The following is a 23370-nucleotide window of genomic DNA, read 5'->3' on the forward strand; positions in this document are numbered from 1 at the left end:
AAAGTCACGAAGCAGAAGTCTTGAGCACTGAGAACACAGAGGCCTAGATACTCCCTAAAATCGACACACCTAGGAAGAAGCTTTTGGGGCTGGGGACTGCCTGCCTACCTTCCTTACACACCAGCAAGGGTCCAATTAGCCCAGAGCAGATATCCTTGGGGGCATCAATGTGTGAGTGGTACACCCAGGTCAGGCAGTTGGCATCTGCCGGAGCGGGTGCATATTCTTCTCTCACCGGCCAGACATAGGTGTAGTTTTTGCCAGGGGGGACCATGTCATCCTCCTTGTTCTTTCCAGACGTCCCATCTGGATATAAGGCTCCTTTTAGTCAAAAGAAAAGGAAAGCTGACATTAAAACCCAGAGATTTTTATGCTACAGTAGAGAAAGCAGAGCTTTGAAATCAAACGGAAATGAATTTAAGTGCATTTGCTGTAGAACTTGAAGCTCACTGAACTCTTAGTAGCCTGGTTTTCACTGGAAAGCTGGAAGGCTGAGACGTCCCCTGCAAAGATTGGAGAACTCAGTGAGGAGAAGCGCACAGAGTGCTTCTCCCAGAAACAGTCTTCCTAATAAAGATACTGGTGATCTGCTGTACCAGTCTGGAGGCTTTCAGTTCTCCTCACTTGTCACTGTCTTGAGATGGGACAGAGGAAACAGTAGGTTCTATTTGGGGGCCTAGTACAGACTCATCTCGTTTCACAAGAGGTGACAAGGGGTTTCTCCCAGCTTCCAGAGACATTACCACCCTGAGAGAAAGACTGGACTAGGTATTAGGGACACATGGACAGCTGGGGACTAAAACAAAGCAATGGGAAGAGTGTAATTTGAAATCAGAATACCCGGGCAGAGACCTAGGAGTGTTAACTGCACAGTAGATGAGGTGTGTAATCACACAATAGGTGAGGTGTGTATTCACACAGTAGGTGAGGTGTGTAACCACACAGTAGGTGAGGTGTGTAACCACACAGTATATGAGGTATGTAATCACACAGTAGGTGAGGTGTGTAATCACACAGTAGGTAAGGTGTGTAATCACACAGTAGGTAAGGTGTGTAATCACACAATAGGTGAGGTGTGTAATCACACAGTAGGTAAGGTGTGTAATCACACAATAGGTGAGGTGTGTAATCACACAGTAGGTGAGGTGTGTAATCACACAATAGGTGAGGTGTGTAATCACACAGTAGGTAAGGTGTGTAATCACACAATAGGTGAGGTATGTAATCACACAGTAGGTGAGGTGTGTAATCACACAGTAGGTGAGGTGTGTAATCACACAATAGGTGAGGTGTGTAATCACACAATAGGTGAGGTGTGTAATCACACAGTAGGTGAGGTGTGTAATCAGTCACACAGCAGGTAAAGTGTGGAAAGTCGCCCTGTGCTACATTTTATCACTAAGATTCCTGCATGGAATTTTTCAGTTAAGGAAAGTTCAGTGCACATAGTGTGGCAATAGTATGCAGAAGGCAAGTGACCAATCAAGGCACAGTATCATCATTAGATGACAGTGTATCAGCTTCATAATGAGATGGATTTAAGGGGCCCTGAAGGACCAGGAATTTCAGGTCTTTCCCTGAAAAGGACTTTCCCTATTACTGAAAAGGACAGAGGACTCTTAGGGACAGAGAACACAATGGACCTGCTCCAGGTCCACTGCCATCACTCGTGCGTCCAACTGTCCATCCATCAACAATGAATTCAATATACTATATGCTAACGAATGGGGTTCATATTACAAATCCAATTCAAATAAGATGGCAGCCCTAAGGAGAGATATGGTCCAAACCTAATGTTATTCTCTTAATAAATTTTACCGTAAAAGTGTACTTGGTGTTTAGCGAAGGCTATGAGAGGAAAACAATAGTCAAGCCTACTGCACATCAGGGGTCATGGTCCTGAGGACCGAAACCAGGACCTCAAGCGTTCTAGGCAAGTGCTCTACCGCTGAGCCACGCCTCAGACGGACCACATCTGTTCTTCTGTGCAGCCCAATCCAGTGCATACTGGTATCTATTTCATACGCTAACACCTTCCCACACAGGGAGTGAGATCTGAAACAATTTATGCCGGACTTTCTATCGAGACTATCGAGGAGAGAGTCTGCGGACCTCTTTGACACTCACTCATTCAACTGGATTTCTTTTTGACACCAACTTTCAATAACTATATGCTATACAACACTTAAAGGTAAAGCCGGAGATAACTGGTGATAAAGCCAGAGGAATTTTCCATAAAAAAAGCAAGATGTAAATTAGAGTAGTTGGATCCTGTCAGGAATAAGGTCGTATTTAGGTTATACTGTTAGATATAGACCTAGAGTATATCAGCGTAATATGAATAAGTTATATTATTTCTTCCTTCTGCAAAAGGAAACTTAACAATTGCTAGTGAGAGGTTCTGAGAGAAAATCATGTAGGAGGGTGTTATATATAATACATTGCATATGAAATACATTACATTTTCTGTCTTTTAAACACAAGTTCTGTATTGTCTTTCAATAAGAGGTGAGGATATTTAAGGAAGGCTATTTTTACTCAGAGTTAGACCACTGTGACTTATTACTTTTAACTTGATAAAGGATTTAATTTTACAGAGAAATAAAGATAAACTCCAGAAGGCTACTCTCCATCACCCAACCCCCAAAGCCCCTCAAAGAATCCCTAGGTGACTCCTGCAGTGACCTTCTTGACCTTTCCTCTCGGTCTGCATTTCTGGATCTCTCATCTCTGCCTGCCGCTCATCACAAGTGAAGGCTCAAAATAAAATACAACGCTGGCTCCATCTCCCTGTGCCCAGCGCAGCCACCCTGCATGACTGTACCCCTCGCCACAATGCCATCCACTAGACGCACAGGTCGCCTTGACTTTAAGATGCCTGAACTCCATGCCTGAACTTGTGCTGACACCTTTCTAGGCAGCCAGTATAAATTTTCCCAGCCTGCTCTTCTCCAGCCCTGTGCACCGAAAGCCACAGGTCTGAAGCAAAAGCACCTCTCTCCCCTGTCTCCCCTTCTTTGCCCCTTGCCTGGTTCTCAGTCTTCCACTCTGCCCCCGTGTGCTGTCACAGAGCTCACCCAGATTGCAAGCCACGCTCATTTCCTAGCTGGCTTTCCTGAATCTTTCACCTCTGTGGTAAGAGTTCTCTTTCTCATCCCAGCTCCAGTGCTTTCACTCCCTGCTTAGTCGTCTCACAATCTTTCCTGAGTACAGGACGAAGGTCAAATGTGTTCTGTGTGGCTCCCCATAGTCAGCATGGGCTAGCTCAAGCAACCCATGAGCTAAGTCTGTTCTCCAAGTGCCTTCAGAGCAAGGACAGCAAACCCACTGAGATTAGACAGCCTAGAACCAAACCTTCTCTTGATCACGTCATCGCTAGAAGGCCTGGAAATCTCCTTTAAAAAAAAAAGAATTTCAGAACGTAAAATATGAAAATTATAATACCTATCACGTAAAGTCACGGGAGCTTATGTGACATGACATTTAAAAGGCCTGTCACTGTGCCCGGCATATGGTAACTATTCAAAGAGCCACTGCCTATTGCTCAGTCATAACATTGCTCACATTTAACATATATGTATAAACGGTGACGAATGCATGGAAGCGTTTGATTTATGTATAGTTTTCATATTAGTCTGTAAAAACCACGGACTAGGGTTTATTTCTCCTCACTATCTATACCAGTGCCTGCTGTGAGGGTTGCTAGATACATGTCTGTTGAAGAAAGAACAACTCCATGCTATTGCCTTACGGTGTCCCTCTCCAAAGCCCTGTAAGTGTGATGTATGGATGGGTTTGCACATGGACAGACAGACACGAGACAGACACAAGGGGAGTTAATCGTCAGGTGTGGGCCTTGTCCTGAACTTCAAGTGGGACCCCTGTTCTTGCTTTGATTATGAAATGCGTATGGGTATGAATCACAATTCTTTGATTCGAAATTCACTGCGTGAGCTTTGTTCTCAGGGGGAACTTCTGGTGACTGCCACTGAAATGGAGGGACCGGAGCCCCACAGAAAGGCATGGTGCCAGTTTTCAAGAGGACAAATATCATTTGAGATCCATAACTGAGTGTGAAGATAAAGTAGGAAAGCGATGCTGGTCCCACATGCTGCTTGGCTTCCAAATCCCTTTCTCTGCTCTTCCCCTGGGAGGATGTCTGGGAGGTGCTGACCGTGTGGCCACTCATCGTTGCAGTCCTACTACGCACCCAGCAATGTCTGTTCACAGTGACACTAGCTTGTTCCCAGAACCCGATAGAAACTGATCATAGGGGAAGGAGGAGGTCAGCAAACCCAGATGACTCCAAGGCTGGAGGAGCAAGGGCTGCTGGAGTACACTGGGTCTTGTTTACTCCCAGGATGGGGATAGGGTTGGGAAGTTGGAGGCACCTATTAAAGAAAACTGTAAAATGTGTTTCAGTTCTCTGGAAACTGAATAAAGGAGCCTAGCACTGTTGGTGTTTGAGCAGCTGCTGAGCACTGGCCAAGAGCTCCAGTCTCACTTTTCCTCCTCCCCCAGGGCACAGAGAGGTAGTTGGATCCAAATGGTCACAGATGAGGTCCAGCTGTTGCAGCCATGGTAAACAGAAGCTTTTTTTTTTCCTAGAAAGGTGGGCATTGCTACATAAATGTCGATGTTATTGAGGAGGAATGATTCGGGCAGCAAGAGGAAAGGGGGAAGATTTCTTTCCTAGCCTGAAGTCATAGCGATGCCTGGAGCAAACAGAGCCCTGGCCGGCTAACAGGGAGATGTCTATATACAAAGAGAAAACACAGGGAAGGACGCTCAGTGTTTAAGGGCAGAGAGAGAGAGAGAGAGGCAGAGAGAGAGAGAGAGAGAGAGAGAGAGAGAGAGAGAGAGAGAGAGAGAGAGAGAGGCAGAGAGAGAGAAAGAGAGAGAGAGAGAGAGAGAGAGAGAGAGAGAGAGAGAGAGAGAGAGAGAGAGAGAGAGAGATGTTTTAAGAGGAACCTTAAAAAGAGAAGAGACAAGAGGCTAAGGGAAAGTGAAAGCAGGGGCGGGTGGAGGCGGGGGCGGGGCTGGAGGCATGTGGGGCAGGGGCGTAGCTGGAATCTAGAGGGCATTGTCCAATCCACTGACAGAACCAGACCCCTGCTCAAGATGCCGAAGCACAGCCTCTGTCCAGTGACTTGCACGTCCCTAAGCTCCGCAGACACGAGTCTAGTCTTGAAAGTAAAACCCCAAACTGAATGAGGCATAATGAGAAACTTTCTCCGGAAAACAGTTCCGCAGACTGGGTCCGGCGCCTCGCTAAACAAAGAAAGATAAAAACAAGCAACAACATGGGGAAGCTCACAACCCAGGCCTGTGAATGGTTTTTGGACTGTCCAGTTTTCCGTAGAGAAATGTCAAATGGCTTACAGCAATACGTACCCCTCTGTACCACCGCACAGGCTTGGTTACAATCTTTCAGGTCGGGTAGAAGCTGTAGAGAGGACATGCAGGGGAGACCTCCTGGGGAGACCTGCTCTTGGGTCTCTGTTTCTAACCCTAATGGCAGCACTGAGGAAATCCTGCTGGAAACCAGTACGAAGCTAGAGGGGAATCGATCCTAGAGACAGCCCACCTGGCTCCTGCACACCACGGGCTACTCACATGGTCCCTGGGTAGCTGCACTTGCTGTTTAACTGTTCTGTATACAGAGTTCTTAACTCAGAAAGGTGAAGAAATCAACATTATAATGGTGTGTAGGAATACTTACGCCATTACTTAGTCAACATCTCAGACGGATACGATTTTCTTTGCATATTAGATTTAATACTACAAGGGTTAATTAATATCCAGGTGATGATATAGGTAGTATTTGAAAGTTATTTTAACCTTAATTCTGTTAAAACACCGGGTGTCGAAGGAATAAATAACATTGGTATTAAAATCACTACACTGAGGCTGGAGACATGGCTCAGCAGTTAAAGGCACTGGCTGCTCTTCCCAAGCACCTAGGTTCTGTTCCCAGAACTGACATGGTGGTTTACCACTGCCTGTAATTCCAGTTCCAAGGAATCTAATGCCCTCTTCCGGCCTTTGCTAGCACCAGGTAAGCATATAGTGCACAGACATACATGCTGGCAAAATAATATATATCATGCTGGCAATACATATATATATATGTATATATATATATATATATATATATAATGATTTAGGTTTTTTTTGGTTTTTTTGGTTTTTTTGTTCTTTTTTTCGGAGCTGGGGACCGAACCCAGGGCCTTGTGCTTCCTAGGTAAGCGCTCTACCACTGAGCTAAATCCCCAGCCCCATGATTTAGTTTTTAAGGAGGCATCGTTGGCGTCTATTCAAACTTTTAGCACAAATCTAAGCATTGGAGATTTCACAGACAAGCACTCAAGAGAATGAAAATGTGTGGTAATGATTCTGAAGGCTGCCTCTTTGAAGCCATACATATCAAAGTCCATGATGACATCACAAGAAAACAAAGTATTCTATGTGCACATAGACACAAAAATTGTTAGCAAAGTTTTAGCAGATCAAACCCATCAATATTTAGACATTTAGTATTTCAGGGTCAAATAAGATTTACCCTCATGACATCAAAGTTGCAAATTAATTAATGCAACATATAAACGGATTCAAGGGCAAATATTGCAGTCACCTCAAAAGAAGCAGAAACGCATCAATGACATCCAGGACTCCCATGAAACACTCAGCCACCTAGGAATAGAAGACTTCTTCCTTAACTCAACAAAAGGCCACTAAGGAAACCCCACAGCAAACATCATGCGTAATTAAAAGGGAAACCAACTGCTTTCTTTCAAAATGGAGAACAAGACAAGAATGCCCACCTTTGCCACTACTATTTTCCTGAAGGTTTGCCAGTTTAATAAGTAAAATAAGGGTTAATTCATCTTTATTCATGATGATGCTACAGTGTCAAATTACAGGGGGCCTACTGGTTACTAATGAACAAGTTCACCCAGGCAGGAAGACACAAGACCAATGCACAACATCAACTCTGGCTTTACACTACCAACAAACCATCCGAGAGAAACCAAGAAAGCTGCTTTCTGTGAGGAATAAGACAAAACAAACTCACAGTGTGGACGCCAAGTTGAAGGCGCTGCCGGGAGTTGATGAGGCTCCAAACTCCTGTTCTGGGTATCGTCAACATGTCAAGCCATGACTTTTCATTTTGTGTGGCTCTTTTTACTTATGCATTTATTTATTTTTAAATCAGCATACAATGTCATGGGATTCATATGACATTTGATACACACATTGTTCTTATTAGCCCTTCTCTATTCCTCCACCCCCAACCCTGTCTCCTACTTGTCTCTTCCTCCTTCCACTATGTTCCCTCTGCCTTTGGGTTACACAAATTCCATCTGACTTTGTGTCCCCGGATTCCATCATTCTCTCTTCTGCATCAAACACAACTGGACAAACTCTGCCGTGCACTTTTCCCTATGGATCCTGCCTTATTTATACAATGTTGATACTGAGCAGTGACGGGAAAGTGATTGAAGTTTTGAGAGAATAGTTACCAAGTCCTGTGTTAGGATTTGGGAATGGTGCCCAGAACAATTCAGATTGGTCTCTCTTTCCAGGAAAACCTATGTTCTAAGGTACAGACAGGTACAAACAGTAAGTAAAAACAAAATGGTCTCTTTTACTGTACCAGCTTGGCAAATACTATGGAATAAGCCAATGACCCAACATAGGCGATACACATATAAGACAGGGCCAGAGAATACTTCCTAAAAATGAGAAGGACCGGGACTGGAGGTATAGCTCAGTGGTTAAGAGCATTGACTGCTCTTTCAGAGGTACTGAGTTCAAATCCCAGCAACCACATGGTGGCTCACAACCATCTGTAATGAGAGCTGAGGCCCTCTTCTGGTGTGTCTGAAGACAGCTACAGTGTACTTATATATAATAAATAAATAAATCTTTAAAAAAATGAGAAGGCCCTTTAGATGATTTCGTTGGTTCTAGTAATCTCCTGAACTAAGTTCAAATAAATCAATTTTCTGAGGCCAGGTCTCATGATCTTCACAGGTGTTCTAAGGGTTAGTGATATAAATAAATATACTTATATTTTATGAAATATATATATTTATATATTTATCACATGTAGCCTAGATCAGATTCACCACTTATCTAAAGATGGTCCTCCTGCTTCCATCCCCAAGGTGCTAGGATCACAGTGTACACCATCTTTATGAGATGCTGGAAATCAAACAGTTCTGAGTGTGGGCTAGGTAAGTTCCTGTCAACAGTGCTTTGTGTCTGCTCATATGGTGTGGTATGTGTGATGGCCAATGTTCACTGTCAGCTTGACAGAATTTAGGGAGATGTGTTTGTGGACATCCCTGTTAGAGACTGTCTTAACTGTAACTGAGGTATTTAAAAATGGGTGACACCATTTCATGGTGGACCTGAAATGCCCTAGAGGCTTTTCAAATGTCAAAGGCTTGTTCTCCTGGGGAAAGGTGATGTTCCTCTGGTGAAGCTAAGAGGTAGAGTCTAAAGGAAGCTTTTCAGGTCACAGAGGGGACAATGAACCCAATTCTTTCCTCCTGTCCCCTTTCTCCCTCTCACCCATGAAGCAAGTGGTTTTATCAGGCCATGGATTCCACACCAGGATGTGCAGCCTCCCTATGGGCCAACAGCTGTAAGTCAATAGATATAATGGAACCTCCCAAACCAGGAGCCAAAATAAATCTCTTTTTCTTTTTAGGGGTTGGTTCATCTTAGATATTTGTTACCATGAGTTACAAAAATATATACTTGCTGGAAAATCTTCATATCAAAAGTCTAGCACATTTCCTCCTCTAGAGCTCCAGCACCGAAGCCATCATGAATGACACGGTAACCATCCAGACCAGGAAGTTCATGACAAACCGTCTGCCTCAGAGGAAACAGATGGTCACTGATGTCCTTCATCCTGGGAAGGCCACAGTACCAAAGACAGAAATTCGGGAAAAGCTGGCCATGATGTACAAAAGCACACCAGACGTCATCTTTGTGTTTAGATTCAGAACCCACTTCGGTGGTGGCACGACAGCTGGCTCTGGCATGATTTATGATTCTTTAGATTATGCAAAGAAGAATGAGCCTCAACACAGACTTGCAAGACACGGCCTTTATGAGAAGAAAAAGACCTCCTGCAAACAGCGAAAGGAACGCAAGGACAGAATGAAGAAGGTCAGGGGGACTGCAAAGGCCGATGTTGGTGCTTGGAAAAAGCCAAAGGAGTAGCTCTGCGGTGACTCGATGTTCTGCTGTGATATGCAAATTACTGAGAGGAGAAAATAAACTAACAAGCTTCTACGAAAAAACAAAGTCTAGCACAAAACTGCTCCATCATTTAAATCAAGAAACTCCTGAGGGCTGAGAAGAAAGAGAGAAACATGGACAAAAGAAGCCCCAGAAACAGCAGGGAGACAGGCAGCACTGAGGTAGCCATCCTGTAGCCCAGGCTGGGACTTGGGATAGGAGCAAGCTGCCTTCAGCCAGCGTTTCCCTGACACTCCGGGAGGGCGTGTCAGAAAGCCAGTCAGCTTCTGGGGGCGCGGGAGCTCAGAACCCTGTTCATTGTACGTAAAGAAGAAAAAGGAAGCCGGGGCTGCAGCTCAGTTGCTCGAGCCCTCCTCTGGCACACGTGACGCTTTGAGTTCAGTCCTGAGCATCACATGAAACCAGGAGGGATGTTGTACGCTTGTAATCCCAGCACGTGGGAGCAGAGGCGACCGGTCCCAAAGTCCAAGGCCAGCCTCCGCTACTTGAGAGCCTGTCTCAAAAAAAAAAAAAAAAAAAAAAAAAAAAAAAAAAAAAAGAAAAGAAAATAGAAAAAATAGCAAGAGAGGAAAATAAAGAAGAGAAGGAATGGGGGAGGGAGGGAGGGAGGGAGGGAGGGAGGGAGGGAGAGAGAGAGAGAGAGAGAGAGAGAGAGAGAGAGAGAGAGAGAGAGAGAGCGCAGAGGGAGACAGTGAGTGAGTTTTAGGACCAATGTGCTCTCTGACCCTGACAATGTCCGTAAGTTATCTGTGTGACCAAGCAGAAGCAAGAGCCAGTGACAGAGAGGGAGAATCACCTTCGGAATCCTTGTTGTAGAAAACACCGTGAGGGTGCAATGAGTAAGGTCTGGAAGCAAAGTTCTTCAAGTGGATAACGATCACGTCGCCCACTTCTGCCCTCAGGATGGGACCCAGGAACCCCAGCCAGGGGGGCTTAGGGATCTCGGTGGAGTAGCTCCCATCTGTGAAGTGTCTATAAACCGCCTTCTTGTAGATGCCACCTATCCTGTTGGGCCCTCGCTCCAGAAATAAGGTCGCAAGTCTGGAAGCAAGAAGGAAAACATTTTCAGTTGCAATTCAAGGAAAATCCTGTACAGCTAGTCCTTAAGGGGTCATCAAATGCTGGATAGCATTTCTAATTTGGTGTTCACCATAATCGGTGTGGCCTCTGCAGACTCACCAAAATTACTTTTAATTTGCCAATGTGGAAAGGTCAAGTCAACAGGCGTGAACAGTACTCACAGAAGAGCAAAGTGCTCTGAAGTCACACTGTCCCCTAACCCCTTACAGGCCACAGGACCCCCATACAAAGTGAGTGTGTATGCATGCATGTGTGCATATGTGTATGTGGTGTGTGTGCATGTGGGGGGATGTGTGTGTGTGTACATATATGTGTACCTGTATGAGAGTGCATGTGTGTGTGCTTGTGTGCATGCGTGCGTGCGTGTATGTGTGTGTGATATATGTGCATGTGGGGGGATGTGTGTGTGTGTACATGTATGTGTACCTGTACGCGACTGCATGTGTGTGCATGTGTGCATGTGTGTATATGTGTGTGTTCATGTGTGTGTGCATGTGTGTGTATGTGTGTGTGTGTATGCGTGTGTGTATGTTGCATGTGTGTGTGTACTGGTATATACTCATTTGTACACATTTGTGTGGAAGCCAGAGTCAAATCCTCAGGTAGTTTCCTCAGTCACTTTGTCTTCTGAGACAAGATCTCTTGCTTTAACCTAAAACTTGGTGATTCAAGTAGGTTGCCCCGCAGTGAGCCCTGGTGACCTGCCAGTCTCCACACCCCAGGACTAGAAGTTCAAATACAGCCCACCAGAGTGATGAGAACTTAGTAATTGAGCCATCACCCCCTTCAGCTTTCACTCAACTCACACTAACTGTGCCCTCGATGTCTTCCTAGTACTGTGTAGGTCCAATAGGACTCTAACTGAGGAAAAATCACATGCTGGACAAAGCCGTGGGAGGCCAGTGTTAACTGAGTGACTGATTAAACAAACACAGGCAAACCTTTTCTCCTTTATTTTGTAGTAAATAATGCTCACTAATCAGCAAACTTTAAAATGTTAAATTGTTTCATTGTTAAGAGATGTACTAATTCAACACAACCCCCATCAAAACCACAGAGATGTTCTTTGTAATGATGAAAAATAGTTCATAAAATTCACATTAAAACATGAAAGATCACAAATACCCAAAGCAATGCTAGGCAGAAAGAACAACGTTAAATATTACAGCACCAGATTTCCAATTATCTGAGAGAGTCACAGTGACCGAGAAGGCATGGTATGGACACAAAGTCAGGGAGGGTTAAGAGTAGAGAAGAACGGAGCAGCAAGTTATAAACCTTCACGGCCACATGCACTGAATTTGGACAAAGGTATGGAAGCCATACATAGAAACAGAGACAACCTCTTCAACAAGTAATGCTAGGAAATCTTGTCAGTCCTCATGCAGGAGATGAAGCTGGATCCTTACTTTGTGTGCTGCACAGCAATCAATGGAAAATGAATTAAAGACGTGATTGTTAGACTCAGAACACAAACCATGAGGAACCTATAGTTTTATAGGTGCATCAATGGCTCTCCTAAAAGCACTGTAGGACCCAGGTGATTATCACAGGGCTTACTCAGTAGAAACACATGGAATTGAAATGTTGCTATGCAGCAAACGAGATAATCAGCAGGATGAAAATATAGACTACAGAATAGAAAAAAATTGGCCAGCTATATATCCAAGAAAGGATTGAAACCTAAAATTATAAAGAATTCAAAATTTAAACGTAGGAAATCCATCTAGTCAGTAAATAGAAGAGTGGATTACATACATGGTCCTCAAAGGAAGAAAGGGAAACATCCAATAAATAAATGAAAAATTCTCACCACCAAATGAGCTGAGTGCAACTGAGAATTACATCGGGATTCTATATCGCTTCAGTCAAGCTGGCTATCATCAAGGATAAAGAGTAGTAAATGCTAGACACAATAGCAGAAGGAAGAGTCTACAACCAAAATACAAACTGCAGCAAAATACAAACTGTCCCAAGTATTGTTGGAATTTCCTCAGAAAAGAAAACTGTAACGCTGTTGGATCTGTTCTACAGCTCCTGAAAATTAACCAAAGAGACTGGAACCAGCGAAGAAATTCTGCACATCTAGGTTCACTGCAGCACAGTGCCTGATAGCCAAGATGTCATTCCTGGATGAGCCATTACAGAAAAAGTAGTAAATGGATGTCATGTAGTTCCACATAATATACAGGAAAATGGATGGAACAGAGGACTCCGTGTCAAAAGAACTAAGCTAGAGTCAGGAAGACAAACATATGTTTCATGTTCTATGTAGAACACAGATCGTTGAGTGGGGAAGGATCATATGAGAGGAAATGGGGAAGGAAAGGGAACAGCAAGAAGAGAGGAGGATAGCAGAAGAGCAAAGTCCTGATATAAAGGGATGACAGTGTCACAAGAAATTCAGTTACAAAATATTCCAACAACTTAAAAGTAATAGTATCTAAAGAATCTTTAGAAAGTAACTATGATTAAAATAAAAACAAGGTAGTGTTCTATAGATATCCGTTAAATCCATTTGGTTCATAACTTCTGTTAGTTTCTCTGTGTCTCTGTTTAGTTTCTGTTTCCATGATCTGTCCATTGGTGAGAGTGGGGTGTTGAAGTCTCTCACTATCATTGTGTGAGGTACAATGTGTGCTTTGAGCTTTAGTAAGGTTTCTTTTATGAATGTGGGTGCCCTTGCATTTGGAGCACAGATGTTCATAACTGAGAAATCATCTTGGTGGATTTTTCCTTTGATGAATATGAAGTGCCCTTCCTTACCTTTTTTGATAACTTTTGGTTGAAAGTCTATTTTATTTGATATTAGAATGGCAACTCCAGCTTGTTTCTTGGGAGCATTTGCTTGGGAAATTTTTTTTTCCAGCCTTTTACTCTGAGGTAGTGTCTGTCTTTGTCTCTGAGGTGTGTTTCCTGTATGCAGCCAAATGCTGGGTCCTCTTTACGAATCCAGTCTGTGTCTTTTTATTGTGGAATTGAATCCATTGATATTAAGAAATATTAAGAAAAGTGATTGTTGCTTCCTGCTGTTTTTGTTTTTAGAGGTGAAATTATGTTTGTGTGGCTATCTTCTTTTGGGATTATTGAAAGAAGATTACCTTCTTGCTTTTTCTAGGGTGTAGTTTCCTTCCTTGTGTTGGAGTTTTCCATCTGTTATCCTTGGTAGGGCTGGATTTGTGAAAAGGTATTGTGTAAATGTGGTTTTGTCATGGAATATCTTGGTTTCTCCCTATACAGTAATTGAGAGTTTTGCTGGATACAGTAACCTGGGCTGGCATTTGTGTTCTCTTAGGGTCTGTATGACATCTGCCTAGGATCTTCTGGCTTTCATAATCTGGTAAGAAGTCTGGTGTAGGTCTGCCTTTATATGGTACTTGATCTTTTTCCCTTACTGCTTTCAATATTCTTTTTTTGTTTGGTGCATTTGGTGTTTTGACTATTATGTGATGGGAGGAATTTCTTTTCTGGTCCAATCTATTTGGAGTTCTGTAGCTTCTTGTATGTTTATGGGCATCTCTTTCTTTAGGTTAGGGAAGTTTTCTTCTATGATTTTATTGAAGGTATTTCTTGGCCCTTTAAGTTGGGAATCTTTGCTCTCTTCTATACCTATTATCCTTAGGTTTGGTCTTCTCATTGTGTCCTGGATTTCCTGGATGCTTTGGGTTAGGATCTTTTCGCATTTTGCATTTTCTTTGACTATCGTGTCAATGTTTTCTATGGTATCTTCTGCCCCTGTGATTTTTATTTCTATCTCTTGTATTCTGTTGGTGATGCTTGCATCTATGACTCCTGATCTCTTTCCTAGGTTTTCTATCTCCAAGGTTGTTTCCTTTTGTGATTTCTTTATTGTTTCTATTTTCGTTTTTAAATCCTGGAAGGTATTTTTCAATTCCCTCACCTGTTTGGTTGTGTTTTCCTGTAACTCTTTAAAGGATTTTTGTGCTTTAAAGAGGATCTTGTTCTCTTTAAGGGCTTCCACTTGTTTACCTGTATTGTCCTGTATTTCTTTAAGGGAGTTATTTATGTCCTTAAAGTCCTCTATCATCATCATGAGATGTGATTTTAAATCCAAATCTTGCTTTTCCAGTGTGATGGGGTATCCAGTACTTGCTGTGGTGGGAGAACTGGGTTTTGATAATGCCAAGTATTCTTGGTTTCTTAGGTTCTTGCACTTGCCTCTTGCCATCTGGTTTTCTCTGATGTTAGTTGGTCTTAATGACTCTGACTGGAGCTTGTCCCTCCTGTGGTCCTGTGAACCTGTGTTCTTAGGAGTGAAAGCACTCCTGGGAGACTGGCTCTTTTCAGGCAGGCTTTGGGTCCTGAGGGCTGTGGGATAGCCTTAGCTCTGGGCTCAGATGGAGAGTGGAAGGATCCTGTCCCAGGCTTCTCTGAGGTTCCTGTGCCCTGTGTGCTCCTGGCAGGTCCCTGTTTGGACAGTTATTGGAGCAAAAGTGTGATCTCACCTGTGGGCTTAGGAGTGAGAGCACTCCTGGGACACCAGCTCTCTCCAGGCAGGCTTTGGGTCCAGTGGGCTGTGGGACAGCCTTAGCTCTAGGTGCAGATGGAGACTGGAAGGCAAACTTTTTCTTTTTTATATAGTAGCTTTATTAATTCTTTGAGAATTTGGTTGTGTGTTCAATGTATTTTGCTCATATCCACCCCTACACACACGCTCCTAGCTCCTCCCTGATCCCGATCTAACCACTAGTCCACTTCCCAAATTTGTGTCCTCTTTTTAAAAAAATGTTATAATTGTCAAGTCTATATTGTGTTCCTGTACACTCCTGGGTGTGGGAGCATCCACTGGAACATGGCTGACTACAAGAAGCCACAACCCTTAAAGAAAAACTCTCACTCCCTCTGCAGCTACTAACAGCACTTCAGTCGTGGGTGAGGGCTCATGAGCCCTTCCCACTTCTGCTAGAATGGTAACTGTCTTGATCGTGTGCATGTCTTATACAGGCAACTGTCTTGATCTTGTACACATCTTGTGCAGACAACTAGCTTGATCATGTGCAAGCCTTATTATACAAGCAACTGTCTTGATTGTGTGCAAGTCTTGTACAGGCAACCACAGCTGTATGAGGTCATAGTCAGCACTTTGTCATACCCACAGTATAACACTGGTCCTTCCAACTCATGGGTTTCACAGACTTTCTATTCCCTCCTCAGTGATCTTCCAGAGCTGTGTGAATGTGTACCTGTGTGTGTGTGCATGAGTATGAGTATGTATGTCTGTGTGTCTGTGTGTACGTGCATGTGTGTATGTGCATGTGTATATGTGCCTGTGTATCTGTCTGTGCCTGTGTGCATCTGTGTGTATGTCTGTCTGTCTGTGTGTGCATGCATATGTGTGTGAGTGTGTAGGTGTGTGTATGTGTGTAGGTGACACAGATGTTCTGTTTATAGCTGAGCACCCCACAGACACTCACTGTCTGCACTTTGGTCACTAGTGAGTTTCTCCATTAGCCACCAGCATTGCACACTGGAGCTTCTCTTATAAGATCTGACAGCTCAGGCAAAACTTTTCTCTTTTCTAGAAATATGAATAGTTCAAAGAAATCTCATGTGTATGAGGAAAGAAAGGAAACATAGGAAGATACCCACAAGCTGTAGACAGAGCAAGCAATGAGGAGGGAGAGGTGTGGCTACATGTGTGCTTTTGGGTGGTGGGTGCTGAAAACTTCAATTCCAGTTTGAAGAACTTCCAATTTCCCTGGAAAACCCTGATGACTCCTGGGGTTTGCACAACACTCCTGACAGGGTAATCAGGTCTTAAGGACTCTTCTGATGGCTGTGATAGGGAAATTTTAGAGGAGGCAGGCAAAGGAAAGACCACAATGAGGGGGTGGTGAGGCTGTTAGGAGAAAGGAAGGAGGAAAAGGAGATACCAAAATTCTAGAACTAGATTCAACAGGAGCCCTCCGGGTTATTCTTTTTTTTTTCCCCCAGAGCTGGGGACTGAACCCAGGGCCTTGCGCTTGCTAGGCAAGCGCTCTACCACTGAGCTAAATCCCCAACCCTCCTCCAGGTTATTAAATGTTAGTACAGCACCAAGGAGCTGCAATCTCCCAGAGGTCTTGAGTCTAAACAGTGACTTTCCTAACCTTACAGGTGTCTCAAGAGTGATGGCGTTATAGGCCAACATGTCCAGTAACCAGGAACTCGTCCTCTGGCGAGCAAAAGATGGGAACCTTCTAGAAGGCAGAAGCATTCAGACAGACCAAGAAGAAGACATATGAGTGAAGCCAAAGACCCAGAGGTTCGGTCTGGGAGGCTAAAGTCCTCCTCTAGGAAGCCTCATTTCTGTCCCTGCCTGGTTTCGTTTCTTTCTGCTCCAAGTTCTCATCTTCTTCATGCTCTTGACCCTGAGCGCATCTGTCTGTGTGTGAAACTCCCCACGAGCAGATGTGCCCTACATTCAGTCCCCAGATAGTGGTACCATTTGGAGACTGATGAACCTCTTGGAGGTGGGGCTTATCTAGCGACATCGGACCTTGGGGACCAGGGTTGTTTTCTGGCTCAGCAAGATGTGACAGGTCACATCCAGGTCCTGCCTTTATCTCGTCCCTGTACCAATGCAAAGTATCCCTTAGATGGTTTATCCAGATAATTTGTCCTTCTCTATTCTGTTTTTGATTGTTTGTTTGTTTGGTTGTTTTGCTTTGTTTTTGTGTGTCTAATTTTTCAAGTATCTTTTAGAGTCAGTTCAACTTTTTCCCTTTTTAGAAAATTAGATGTATATGTTTTATTCTATGTGAGAGTATTTTGCCTGTATGTATGTAGACCACATGCATGTTTGGTGCCAACAGAGATCAGAAGAGGGCATTGGATACCTGGAATTGGAGCTATGGAAGGTTCTGAACCATGATGTGGGTGCTGGGAACCCAACCCAGGTCTTCTGCAAGAGCAGCAAGTGCTCTTATCCACTGAGCCATCACTCTAGCCCCAGAGTCTTCCTCTCCCCCTTTCTCCCTATACTCAGTGTCCTGTGAAGATACCAGCAACAGCACTTTCCAAAACGTATTCTGTCTGTCCTTGGCAGGTATGCTTATCAAAGATAAACAACTTTTCTATTCCTACTCCCACTAATTTCCTAAAGCCCTATTTTCTATTGCAAATTTTTAGAAGCATTGCTGCTTGCTTTGAAACCTAAAGCGAACTAGCAAACCAAGGCCCTCTGAATTGCCCATAACTTGGCAAGTTAGAGGCAGGAGAGTGTTGCAAGGTATGTTTGCAGAAGAGCTTGGGCTGTCGTGCTTGAGCGTAAACACCTCCAGATATCTAAGAATGGAGGCATAATCTTTTTGTCTTTTGCTTCATCTCCGGTGATAACTGCTTAGAAAAGGAACCATGGCTGAGGTGTATCATGTGGGAAACTGAGGGAGGTCGCACAGCTGTCTGCTCTGGACTTGATCTTTGCCTGTGCTCAACCAGACAGGAGGCAGCATTATGCTTCAAGATCTTGAGAGGCAAGTCTACACAGGATGACGTAATGCCTGGCACTCAATTGCGTTGTTCTCCTGGCGAGCTATGTCTAGGGGAAGACTCCTTCCTTGTTCGTTTACTAGTTGTCCCTGCTAATCAAATGACACAGGCATCATCCCATGATGCTCAGCTCCAAGGTACAGGGTGTAGCCATCATATCTCAGAAATCCAATATGTGCTTTTATTGGCTTTAGTTTTCTGGGTCTGCCTGTCAATGCCTGATGGCCTCTTACAGCCACCTGGCCTATCTTTCCTTAATAAACAGTAACAAGTTCAAAACAAAAGCATCTAAGCAGAGTATAACATGACACTAAAGGCAAGCTAAAGCAAGGGGACAATAAGACAGTTAGCAAGAAAAGGTGACACCAAGCCTGAAGACTAGGGCTTGATCCCTAGAACCCAAGTGCTAGAAATGTAGAACTGATTCCCTCAAGTTGTCCTCTGACCTTCAGATGAATACTGTCACAAACATATACCACATGTGCACATGAAGATAACACTTGGAAATGACTTGGAAGGAAGAGGGAATTCTCTTTGCAAAACTTCTTCAGGCTGAGGATTGCTTGGAGCTGAGAGAAAGGCTTTCATTAGTTTCCTCTGATGGAGTTAGCAGACAGGTCTGGGAGACCCCAAGGGTTGTGTCTTTAAAACAGGTGGCCACTAAAACCGACTCCAAGGAAGATTGATTGGTCTGTAGACCTCAGAGTAAGCTCCATTGGCTCAGTCAAAGGAAAGTTGAGCATTTCCACCACCTCCCTGCCCTCTCTGCTCAGTGGTCAGCCTGAACACAGTGAGAGCTGAACACAGAGCTTTGCAGATGTCAGTTGGTTGAGCCCCAAATCACTCACCTGCCCAGGCACTGCCTCACCATTCTTCCCTGGACACTAGGATGTGCCAACCCTGCCCACCGTTAATGCTAACTACACCAGTCAGGAAAGTTGCCGTGATGGCAGAAGCAATGGGACCTTCAGGAGGGAGAGGAGCCTGACCAGAGAAGTATCCCTGGAGCCATGGGCCAGAACCCCAGAAGCAGCAACCTGGGTCTAGCTTCCATCTACACAACAGGACCAACAAGGTGGGCATCTTGTTTGAAAAGTAGAGAGTGACTGAAATAGAGAACATCTAGAGGGGCAGACATGTTCCTTAGCGGGTGCCATGCAAGAGGGTGACAAATCCATATCACATGGCAGGGGGTTGTCAGTGCTGTATTGTCACCAAAATACCAACATTACAGACCAAACTATGAAGTGCAGCCCATCTGCCTGAAATGTTTTAACAATATTCATGTGAGAACATACAAAGAAATTATCTCAAAGCCACCGGATGCCTGACAGAGACCACAGGCAAGAGTGCGGGGGTGGGATTGCTTATCCATTTTATTATGGGGTTGTTTATTTTGTACATATGAACTCACTTTTACCGTTTACAAAATAACTATAAAATGTAGAACCACTACTTAGAATAGAGGGTCTAGGCTGTATGGCTACACCCTAGGGTTGGTACAGTTTAAACCAAGAAGGAACCTTGGATTCCCATGGCCACACTTTAGATTTGTATAGAGAAAATGTCAACTTAAAGCATTGTTTTGAGGGTGTGGTGTTTTGCTTTTTCTTTGGGGATGGGGAGAACTCCTGGTAAGCAGCAAGTCAGTAGAGCCCCTAATTGAACAGGCTTAGAGGACAGAGTGAGTCACCCACGAGCTACCAAGCTCCAGCGTGGGCAGAGTTGCCTGATAACAGGTGACAGACACTGGGTCACCCAGCAGGGCAGTGTCAACCGCCCTGCTATGCCTTTGCACTCAGACTGATGGGTAAGAGGTTGTGCAACGATCCTGGCCACTCCAGCAGGCTTTAGTGGAGGATCTTCCATACTTCTCCACCCTGTCTCCTGGCCCACACAGGAGATCACGTGAGCTAAGCAGGAATGCCCACTCACACACTGCAGTTTCTAGAAGGTCCTGACCCAAACCCCACATCTCACCAGAGTCTTCTCCATCACCCTCTGGATCTACCCATCAAACAAGAGAGGGGACAGAGCACCAGGGGAAGGAAAGTGTGGCTAACTTCCCACGGCAGGATTAACATAGCTAATCCCTGAGTGACACAGTGACTTGTTTTGTATGTGCTTAGACAGGTGTCAGTCCTGTCCCTCAGTGTCTGATCATGATTGGGGTTTCTGTGGCACCTGTTCTCTGATGTCACCAGGCGCTGTCTCATTGGAATCACTAGGGACATTTGTCTCATTTCAGGGCCACCAAATCAGACTTCCTGGCAAAGAAATGGCTTCCATATTGTCCCCACTCTTATCAAATCATTCTTTGGGTAGAACTTTCCTGTCTGCCTCTTGGTGTAAAGGTCCTATTCCTGCACTAAGTGGAAACACTAGGCTCTCAATACACAGGGTGTCAGTGGAAGTGACACAGAGCATTTCCGGGCCAGGTCATGTGTCACTGTAAGACCCTCTGCTCCTCCTCTGACAGGAGGGCTTCTGTGAGAAGTGATAGCTCAAGATCAAAGCAGCCAGGACTTCCAGGTTCCGGGACAAAGGCTGTCCCCAGAGCCCATGGCCCTCTGTGAACAAGCCCTTGAAACATGAAGGTTGTCACTGACCTTGTAACCTGGTGTGTAGCCAGAGTCACAAATCATCCCTGTTGTCATCCTGGCATACAACAAAATCTGTAATGACCCGGGTTTCGCTTTGTTCTGTTTTGTTTGGGTTGTTTGTTTTTTGAGACAAGGTCTCACTATGTAGCCCTGGCTGTCCTGGAACTCACTCTTTATACCAGGCTGTCCTGGAACTCAGATCCCCTGCCTCGGCTTCCGAGTGCTGCCTGGATTGTAGTGAAGCTTGGGTTTTTATTTGACTGAAAAATACTGAAAGTGAAAGACAAATGAGACCATATCAAAAAGCAAGAATAAATTTTAAAATAGTATTTAAAAAAAAAAGACACTCAAAATGGTGGGGGAGAAAAAAGAAAGAAGAAAAGAAAGCAAGGTACTTGAAGCAAGAGTTTCTCTGAGCATCTGTGTAGCAAATGTCTGTGAGTATCCAGTGTGTGCAGAAGTCTTAGGACAGAAGTCCTACTGCTGTGAATTCTAGAAGGCAATCCTTCCAAGAAGCAGAGGCTCATGGGAGTGGAACACAGGAACAGCTGCTGACTCAGAGAGAGGTATCGGGTTTTCCTGTGAAGAAGCCACCGTGGGCCAGATGTTCCCTAGCTAACAGCTGTTTAAAAGCCAAGGTGGGGAATTCAACTGCCATTGCCAAAACTGAGGGGCCACACCATGATGGAAACAGACCTTCAGAGGCCAGTAAGATTGGCAGTGGTCAGAAACTGTCCAGCCGTGCTGAGGTAGGCTTCCAGGCTAGGATCTGAGGAGTCGTCTGTGGCTCACAAACTGTGTGCACCCCACCGGAGTCATCCCCTGCAGATGAGGGGTTCATTTTCCCATCACTTATCCTGAAGTAACTGAGGTTTGGAACTATAAATGGAGGCAAGGGAATATTGCTCTCAGAACCCTGTACTCAAGAGAGTTACATTTGCCTGGGAAACCTACACACTGGTAAATGGCAAAGCCACATGGTTTTGGTATCGATGCCAGCTATGCTATACAGCGCCGGAGCGATAGAGGAGTGTGGATATGGGTAAAGATGAAGCTAATGTCAGAAGAATATGTGACCAGGGCAGATGTGAATGAAGCTCTTATAGTAACAAAAATGAAAACAGGACCGTATCAGGACAACCAACACTGGGCAAGATTGAAGGGTGGTGGCAGATTCTACATTAAAACTCGGAAGCCACGCCTTCCCCCAATTAGATGGGTAATCGTTAAAGCCATCTGGGTTATGTGCTCTGGCTTATGTGCTCTCATATAATCCCTTCATTATGATTCCTGTAGTTCTGCCTGAGGCTTGGGTCCTACCTTGTCTTATTTGATTTTCACAGAAGCCCCTCGGAGTACACAGAGCTTGTGTTTTTAAAAATTCCTCAAAGCTTTGTGACCTAGACGAAGAGTGTGTCTAGTACAACAGAGCTCACACAGTGATTCATTTCTGGTACAGCTTTCTTAGATTAAAAGAGATATGTAGCCACTTCAGTCTTTCTCTTTCCTAGTCTCTAGAAGTCCTTGAGATAAAAGAGTGGTAACCATTCCTTCTGAAAGTGGTCTAGATTGTAGGTAATTGGTCTCAAGCTAAGGAACACTAGGCACCTTCAAAAGTCCAAGAGACAAGGAACACTGTCCCTGAGGACCAGCAAAAAGTGTGACTTTTATTTCACACTTGTAGCCTCCAAAACTGGGTGAGAATAAGTAGCTGGTGTTTGAATTCACCTAGTTTGTAGCCATTTGGTCATAGGCATGGGAAACCAATATACTCCCAAGTATTGTTTGGCCTACTTTTATGAAGAGAAAAATGAAGTCACGCTGGGGAAGGTCTACCTAGGCTTATGGTCCCCTTGCTCAGGATCAGGTGGGTCTCTGTGTAACATACATAACTCAGAGTATAGGAAGGATGCTGAGACCCTTAACTGCCACACTGTGTGTGCTTTAGATCCCAGGGGCTCTGCTGTGGAGGCAGGAACTGAGGAAGGAACTAGGAAGACGCCCCTGACTGCTGGGAGTAGAGGAGACAGGAACCCCAGGTCCTCACAGTGTCAATGGTCCCCCATGTTCTTCATGGCAGAGTTGAATTCCATCTAGAAGCACATACTAAATGACGTTATCTTCCAGTCAGCTCAGTGAGATTTCCTCTTTTTTCTTTGTACTGGAGATTGAACTTGGGGCCTCACATATAGAGACGCACCCTACCACTGATCTACACTCCCAGACAGTTGAGTGAGGTCTTCGTGACAGTCCTTTAAAGGCTGATGCAACATGAATATTCTTGAAGAAGGAAGCTTCGTGTTAAGGATAGTTGGGCCAAAAATACAGACTGTCCCTAAATCCCCAATCCATCTACAAATTTTAGGCTGCTCATACTTGGGCTGCCTTGTAGCAAATACAAAATCCTAATTTGTTCAACCTGTTCTTTTTGGAGAGGTGAAACCGACCACGTCTCAGTATAAGATACGACAGCAGCTCGGTTTTAGAAATCTTGTGTTGATGCTGTTGTTGTTGTGGTGGTGGTGGTGGTGGTGATGGTAGTAGGGTGTGTGTGTGTGTGTGTGTGTGTGTGTGTGTGTGTGTGTGTGTGTATGTGTGTGAGAGAGAGAGAGAGAGGATGAGAGAGAGAGAGAGAGAGAGAGAGAGAGAGAGAGGACCACAGTGTACACATGAAGGACAACCATCTTGAACTTCCACTTGGTTTGAGATAATATCTCCCTTTTGTTTGCCATGGCATACAGAAGGCTAGCTGGCCTTTAAGTTCCCAGGAATTCTCCTGTCTCTACTTCCCATCTCACAGTAGGAGTGCTGGGATTTCAGACGCACACCACCATAATGACATCTGGCTTTATGTGAGTTCTGGGGATCTAACCTCAGGTCTTTATGCTTACAAGTGAAGTATTCTCCCCACAGAACC

The 23370-nt window shown here is 44.5% G+C and overlaps 2 protein-coding genes across 2 annotated transcripts in view; one reads left to right on the forward strand and one right to left on the reverse strand.

The window, feature by feature from the left end:
• Nucleotides 1-23370, reverse strand: part of Hephl1 (hephaestin-like 1) — a 68509-nt gene that overhangs the window by 40936 nt on the left and 4203 nt on the right. The window contains exons 2-3 of the mRNA NM_001191993.2: nt 10076-10320; nt 109-321 (exon numbers count right to left, since the gene is read on the reverse strand). Coding sequence (NP_001178922.2) covers nt 109-321; nt 10076-10320 — 458 coding nt within the window. The remainder of the gene's footprint in view (nt 1-108; nt 322-10075; nt 10321-23370) is intronic.
• On the forward strand, nt 8821-9255 carry Rps24-ps16 (ribosomal protein S24, pseudogene 16). Its single transcript, XM_039082235.2, has one exon. It carries the CDS (start codon nt 8839-8841, stop codon nt 9238-9240), a length of 402 nt encoding a protein of 133 aa, XP_038938163.1. The 5' UTR covers nt 8821-8838; the 3' UTR covers nt 9241-9255.

The sequence above is a fragment of the Rattus norvegicus genome, chromosome 8, assembly GCF_036323735.1.
Source record: "Rattus norvegicus strain BN/NHsdMcwi chromosome 8, GRCr8, whole genome shotgun sequence".
NCBI lineage: Eukaryota > Metazoa > Chordata > Mammalia > Rodentia > Muridae > Rattus > Rattus norvegicus.

Coding starts and splice junctions, on each gene's coding strand:
- Rps24-ps16 (XM_039082235.2), top strand. CDS start 8,839: ATGAATGACACGGTAACCATCCAGACCAGGAAGTTCATGACAAACCGT.